This window comes from Lolium rigidum, chromosome 2 (assembly GCF_022539505.1).
Source record: "Lolium rigidum isolate FL_2022 chromosome 2, APGP_CSIRO_Lrig_0.1, whole genome shotgun sequence".
Lineage (NCBI taxonomy): Eukaryota > Viridiplantae > Streptophyta > Magnoliopsida > Poales > Poaceae > Lolium > Lolium rigidum.
In genome coordinates, this window is record NC_061509.1 from 72,199,576 (window position 1) to 72,207,073 (window position 7,498).

At 50.4% G+C, this 7,498-nt stretch overlaps 1 protein-coding gene across 1 annotated transcript; it reads left to right on the plus strand.

Moving 5' to 3' along the window:
* The first annotated feature begins 5,502 nt into the window (after window positions 1–5,502).
* Window positions 5,503–7,226, plus strand: LOC124689877 (7-deoxyloganetin glucosyltransferase-like). Its single transcript, XM_047223333.1, has 2 exons — window positions 5,503–6,010; window positions 6,131–7,226. The coding sequence occupies exons 1-2, from the start codon at window positions 5,503–5,505 to the stop codon at window positions 7,066–7,068; spliced, it is 1,446 nt and encodes a 481-aa protein (XP_047079289.1). The 3' UTR covers window positions 7,069–7,226.
* The last annotated feature ends 272 nt before the right edge of the window (window positions 7,227–7,498 follow it).

Consider the following 7,498-nt stretch of genomic DNA (forward strand, 5'->3'; position numbering starts at 1 on the left):
TAAGTGGGAGTTGAGGGATACCCCTTGGGGTTTCTTCCTCATTCTCCCCTTCAACCCCTGGTGCCATTGACGCCGACTCCTACCTCTCCCTCATCCCCTAGGGCATTCCCACCGCTAGATTCTCCCATACTCCACTCCACCATAGATCAGGCCCTTTGGAGGATCTCCACCAAGGGATTTGGTCCCTCTCAAGCCAGTTTTGGAGTTCTTGGGATTTTGCTCACCAAGCCTTCCCTTGAAGTTTTTCTTGCTCCATTGAGCAAGGAGAGCAATGTCTTCGGGTAATTCCCCTTCTCACCTCCCTATGTCTTGGATCCCCTTTCCTATTGCTCCATTTTTGAGGGATTTGAGAATCTAGGGTTAGGGTTAGGCTTAGTACCTTATGCCATTGGAATGCCATACACCTCAATTCATGGGATTCACTCTATATTGCTATAATATGTGTATAACTATATGATTTTTGCATGAATTTGTGACAAAAATCTGGAAATCTATAGCAATAATTCCTGCCCGGCCTATGGCCCGGTGTGCCGGCTCATACACCGGCTGGGTCGGCATGCCGCCCAGCTGACCGGCTGCCTGACTGGTCCAGTCTAAAGCCCGGTGATGCCGGCCGACACACCGACTCACCCAGATTTTTGCGCAATTTCGTCAAAACACTTGTATACATATTATAACTTTTGGCCTCCTTATTCCTGATGACATGTACACTTATCCCACTGCTATCTCCCTTTATTTGCTCATTCACAGGTGATTTTAGTGATGACAAGCGTGTTGCTGCCAAGAGGGGCAATAATGAGAGGCCCCCGGGGTGCCGTACTAGCACTCTTATGCCTAGCAAAGCAGCTCAGATCAGTGGGTCCGACCAGTTCTGCCAGAGGTAGGATCAAGACAATAGGGAAGAAGAGGAAAGGCAAAGGCGCAGCTCAAGATGATAATCTTGTGGAGCAACAGCCAAATTACAATACTGGTACAGTTCAAATTGCTGGTTGGAGGAGACTCAGAGAGTAAAATCCCTATCATTTCAAGGAAAGAGCCTACACCGGTGGTGATAGGGAATTCTCGACCAAGACTTAGGCTTGCTTCTGGGATGACTTCTACAGCTCTCCAGAACATATGAGGAATGGCACCTTTGTGCAGCCCAGGGCCATCAACAGGGAAGAGCTACTCATGTATAGTGCAACTGAGTATCGTTTTGTGGTTGATGCTTTGCAGAAGATGGGACTTCTTGATCTTGTGTGCTTGAAGCCTGGCAACTCTGACATCACCGGGGAGTATTGACCGGTCCTTGTACATCAGTTTCACTGCACAATCTACTTCCATGATGACCCTGTTCGCACTATGACTTGGATGACTGGGACGGAGCAGTACTCTTGCAACTACCTTGACTTTTGTCAAGCAATGGGATTTGGTGGTGGCCGTGCTCATGGCTTTCAGATCCACACTGAGGATCCATTCACTCACGGTAGCATTGCATCCTGTTATTCTCCAGAGCCTGCACATGCTGCTCCACTCATCTCAGGGATGTATTACTCTTACCAAGTCCTAGCCAAGATATTCCGTGAGAGTCTGATCAGCAAGTCTGGAGATTCTAGTGACTGCCGAGCCTACCATCTCAACCTCATGTACTACTGCTGTCCTCAAAACATTAGGAGGATTGATGGCTGTGATTTTCTCTACAATGAACTGAGACGTTCTGTTCGCAATCGCATGACTCCGAACTTTGCTCAATACATCCAGCAACTTATCAATGTAGTTGTGCCAACTCCTTTCAACAGGAAAGATCAAGTGATAAATATGGAACCCTTCAAAATTCCAGAACGTGGACACAAACCTGAGATCCCTGAGTTGATTCCTTCGGAGCGCAGGTCCAAGGAAAAGCATGACTCGGCTGCTAGTTCCAGCTCCTCTATGCGCCCCAAGCGGGGTGCATCTTGCTTCTTGGCAAATTTGTGGCAAATGTGCAGGAATACCAATGATGTGGCTCATCAAAGTCTTGCTCTGAATAAAGAGACTAGGAGGCGCCAAAATGAGTTCATGGATGCAAGAAACCACCCAGTTCCTCCTGCTGGTCCTGAACTAGAGCCAGTGACTGCTCCAACTTGGGAGATGCCTCCCATTGAGGATGCCATGTACTTTGACCTATCCTTGTTTGCTCCCGGTGGATCTTCACATGGTGCTCCTCCTCCCAGGACTCGGTTTAGGACTGCTCGTGCTCCTGATGCTGTTGGGTCTGGCTCTGATGAGTCTGGTGATGATGAAGACGGTGAAGAGGATGATGAAGAGGGATCCCCAACTACTGGGGAAGAGTTCTATTGATGGGGAACGCTAGCATTCCTGCTCTATCCTGCCTTTTTGGTGCTCCGATGCCAAAGGGGGAGAAGAGCGTAGAGTCTAGGATTACGGGTTTCCTGGATGGATGTAGACGTTTTGCACAAGCCATTGCTACTTTATTTGCCTCTTACTTGGCTTGTGTTATTTTCTTTCCGGAACCATTTGCTACCTTAATAATTCGTGTGTGGACAAGTTATTGTATGCTTAATCTCTATGTTGGATGACTATGCTTAATGTTTATGTCTTGCTATATACTTGTCTATACCATGCTTGCTTCCTAAAGATATTGGGGGAGCTTCTCATATTTTACAAATGGTGCACTTTGCATTCAAACACAAATTCTCCAAGTGCATACATTATGGGGGAGCTGTCTTAATATCTTATATGGAATCAAGGTTTTGAGCTTATCATAATATTTATATATGACCCTAGCTCGGTTTGTCATCGTATACCAAAAAGGGGGAGATGGTAAGGGTATTTTATCCTTATCCATTATTTTGGTAACAATGACACCATAGCTAGAGTATTGGACTAATGCATGCCTACAAGCTTATTCTCAGGTATTAGTTCATCAAGCATAATAGTGTATCAATGGAACAAGAAGGTGAAGGGTGACCCTCCCATTTTTGAAGAAAAGAAAGGAAGTCGTTTTTCACAGGAAGCCCGGCGTATGGCTCGGTGGCACCGGCCGAGGCACCGGCTAGCCCAGCGCCGACCGGCTCTGACGCCGGCGCCCACCGGGCACATTCGAGGGTGCATGGCAAGTTTGCCTGGTGCCTACCCGGTGCCTAGCCCGGTCTCTACTGGATGGTCCGGCGCCACCGGCTCGTGCACGGACCGGCCCGGCGTAGGCCGGCCCATATGCCAGTGCACACCGGAGCACTTCCAGGAACCTGACTGGCCCACTCGATGCAGACCCGGCGCCACGCCTGGCGGCTGCCGGCTGGCCCGGTAGCACCGGGTGTGCCACCGGCTGGTCCGGCGCCTAGCCCGGCAGACCAGCCTCTTCGACTTATTGCTGAGCTGGACAACTCCCCAACGGTTGGATTTCAACCGAAGCTATAAATTCCCCTTCTCCTAGCTTAGAACGGTTAGGTACTACACTACACTTTGTTCTTGAGCCCTCTCTCTCATACTCCATTGTTGCAAACACCAAAAGCTTCGGATCTCCCTCCTCCTCCACCCAAACTCAAATCCCTCCCGGGAATAGCTAGAGGAGGTCTTGATCTATAGTATCATCGAACCAAATCTTGTTCCCCCTTGTATCCTTGAAGAGACTTGCTCTCTAGGGTTCCTTGGAAACCCTAGGTGGGCAAAATCACCCGGAAGCATCCGGGCTATGGATTTGCTCTAACAAGGATTGTGAAGGTTTGGAGGTTGCCTCAAATTCTACCAAAAGTGAAAGAGCTATTCCTTCGCGGGATAGGCTCGGAGAAGAAGGTGAGCCTTCGTGGCATTCGGAAATCCTTCGTGCGATCCCCACCTCTCCAAACGTGGCGTACCTTCTTGCAAAGGAAGGGAACACGTGAATACACTTCGTCTCTACGTGCTTTCGGTTATCCCTAACCGAACTCTTTACTTGTGTTATATATCCTGTGAGAGCCTTCGTGCTTGAGATACTTGCATTATCTTCTAGGTTGCCTCACCTAGTTTGTAGGCTCACATTTATATTCCGCAAAGCCTAATACTGCAAAGAAAGAATTAAAATTTATAGAAACCTATTCACCCCCTATAAATTTTGTGGAGCACACACTTTTAGGTGCGCCACAAAATACATTCCTACCTATAATGGTTTTCCTAGTTGTGACTTATCGACTCTGATTGCACACAACTTATGTTAGCTTTGAAGGACCCATCGCAGACCGTTCGGCATTCCTGCACATTATCACAGGGATTAAGAATTTAACTAGTTCTACTTGTGTTTGCAACTCCAGTGGATCGTAGGCAAGTTAGGGTTAGTCACTGTCTTGCTAATTGGGCAAGGACAATGCGCCAAACTCTTTTATAGTTCGGTTCTGGTCTTGCTGTGTTTCTCTAAGAGCTGGAACTAGAGCGCCTTGTAACCCCTTTTGCTTAATAAAGGTCTAGTTTTATCCGAAAAAAACCTGAGAAATCATTACCATCTTTGATATATTGTCTAAATGTATTTTAGGTGTTTTTAGTTGTGCATTCCATTTTTACTACAACTCGTGTAGTAAGTAAAATATAGGAGAAACATGGACATGTAAACTTTGTGAAATTTGTATTATATTTAATTTGAAAAATGTACAGTAGATTGCAGATACAATTCGACATATATACTATGTTATATAATATAGTGTTTTGTCTATTAATACAGAGGAAGTGAGTTTTAATATACATGTAGTAAATAATAGTTTTCTAAATGTTGTATTCTTCTACTATTTCATACTAGTTACTTGTTTGCATAAAAACAAGTCTTCCCCAAATTAGAACAGAAAAATATGAATGATCAAGCGGCATGTATTATTTGTATAAGATAGTGTTCCTAATTAGTACGTAAATTATGTGCTAACCCTGACAGATGGGTCCCGCATGTAAGATGGCGCCAGAGGTCACGCACACAAATTTAAAATATTAAGGGCCTTTTTTTGCAAAAAGTACAACGCCACATGTTAGGTTTTGATTGATTGAGGACCAAAACATCACATGAATGAAAGTTTTAGTTCTACGGTTCCACGCTTTGCAAGTAGTAGGACTAAACCATCACATGGTGTACAAGTTGTTGGACTACAAGTGTAATTAGCTCTTTATGAAACTAATGTGATACATGGAAAATATTGTGAAATATTCTGGCAAAAAAGTGAAACCGCTAATGTCACCGCTAACGTCACTTCAACATGTTTCACAAAAATATCGTGTTTCAGTTACGTTTCAGTTTAGTTTCATAACTTTATGAGTATACTGAGTTAGCACATGGGACATCACAGATGAGATCACTACTGTAGTTACCGTCCACTTTAAATACAGGTTTTCGGGCAGCAACCACCCTGTCTCCACCGTATATCAGGATTCACACACCTACTCCAGTACAAATTACTAGCTAGCAAGCAACCGTGCCAGCACCGAGTCCCCCCGGATCACCGATCATCCCCCCACCCGGATCACCGATCATCCCCCCAACCGGATCACCGAGACCGGAGAGCGGCGATGAGCTCCGAGCCGCAGCAGCCGCACGCGGTGCTGATCCCGCAGCCGGCGCAGGGCCACGTCACGCCCATGATGCACCTCGCCAAGGTGCTCCACGCCAGGGGATTCCACATCACCTTCGTCAACTCCGAGTACAACCACCGCCGCCTGCTCCGATCCCGCGGCCCAGGCTCGCTGGACGGCGTCGCCGGCTTTCGGTTCGAGGCCGTCCCGGACGGCCTCCCTCCGTCCGACGACGACGACGTCACGCAGGACATCGCCGCGCTCTGCCTGTCCACCACCAAGCACAGCGCCGCGCCGTTCGGGGAGCTGCTGGCCCGGCTCAACGGCACGCCAGGGACGCCGCCCGTGACCTGCGTCATAGCCGACGGCGTCATGAGCTTCGCGCAGAGGGTCGCCGAGGAGATGGGCGTCCCGGCCCTCGTGTTCTGGACCACCAGCGCCTGCGGCTTCATGGGCTACCTCCAGTTCGCCGAGCTCGTCAAGAGAGGCTACGTACCACTCAAAGGTACCACTACCTGGAGTTGGTCTCCTGTAGATAATCAGATCAGCATGAATGTTCTTCTGCAACTTGTGTCAGATCGTGTTGTGTAACTTGTGTCAGATCGTGTTGTGTAACTTGTGTCAGATGCGAGTGACCTGACGAACGGGTACCTGGACACGGCCATCGACTGGATCCCGGGGATGGAGGGCGTCCGTCTGAGGGACATCCCCAGCTTCATCAGAACGACGGACCCGGACGACGTCATGCTCAACTACGACGGCCCCGAGGCGCAGAACGCGCGCGGCGCCCGCGGGGTCATCCTCAACACCTACGACGCGCTGGAGCAGGGCGTCGTCGACGCGCTCCGCAGCGAGTTCCCGCGCGTGTACACCGTCGGCCCGCTCCCGGCGTTCGCCAGAGCTGCCGCCGGCGGAGGCGAGCTCGACGCGATCGGCGGGAACCTCTGGAAGGAGGACGCCAGCTGCCTCCGGTGGCTGGACGCCCAGGCGCAGCCCGGCTCGGTCGTGTACGTCAACTTCGGGAGCATCACGGTGGTGACCCCGGCGCAGCTCGCCGAGTTCGCGTGGGGCCTGGCGAGCTGTGGGCGGCCGTTCCTGTGGGTCGTCAGGCCGGACCTCGTCTCCGGCGAGAAGGCCGTGCTGCCGGAGGAGTTCGTCCGGGAGACCAAGGACAGGGGAGTGCTAGCGAGCTGGTGCCCGCAGGAGCAGGTCCTCTCGCACCGGTCGGTGGGGCTCTTCCTCACGCACTGCGGCTGGAACTCCACGCTGGAGAGCGTGTGCGCCGGCGTGCCCATGGTCTGCTGGCCCTTCTTCGCCGAGCAGCCGACCAACTGCCGCTACGCGTGCGCCAAGTGGGGCATCGGGATGGAGATCGGCAACGATGTGACCAGGGAGGACGTGGCGAGGCTCGTGCTCGAGGCCATGGACGGCGAGAAAGGCAAGGACATGAGAGCCAAGGCGGCGGCGTGGAAGGAGAAGGCCGTGGCGGCGGCGGCGGAAGGCGGGTCGTCCAGCGAGAACCTGGACCGCCTGGTTCAATTCTTGCGCGCAGGGTGCGTGTGATTGCTTGCTGCAAGCTGAATGTGCTTCGAACGAGCTCTGCATGTTTCTTGTCTTTCTGCATGCCTCGAGAACAAGAAATGTCTTGCTAGTAGATGAACAAGACGGAAGAATAATAATAATGAGATAAGTTCTGCAGAGCGCATCATGGTTCATAACTACTACTCTACTACATTCCTCCAGGTGAAAAGCAGTGACCAAGATATTTCGTTGTTAGGATGATTGCGCCAGAGTTCTCCCCGACCAGGCGACTCCGAGTCCACTGCAATCAGCGGTCGACAAAACCCACGCCACAAAAAGGTCATGCAAAGTCATGAAGATCCAAGCGGAGCAATCAGCCAGCCAGCCACACATGCCGGCGACAATTTAGTTCCAATTACGAGACGAGCTACCAGGTGGAAATTAAACCACCCGTCACATGTCATCGTTACAA

What these genes read in the sequence shown, in the direction of transcription:
- LOC124689877 (XM_047223333.1), top strand. Translation starts at nt 5,503, where the DNA reads ATGAGCTCCGAGCCGCAGCAGCCGCACGCGGTGCTGATCCCGCAGCCG. An exon ending in AGGCTACGTACCACTCAAAG is followed by an intron (nt 6,011 to 6,130) that starts GTACCACTACCT and finishes AACTTGTGTCAG; the next exon opens with ATGCGAGTGACCTGACGAAC.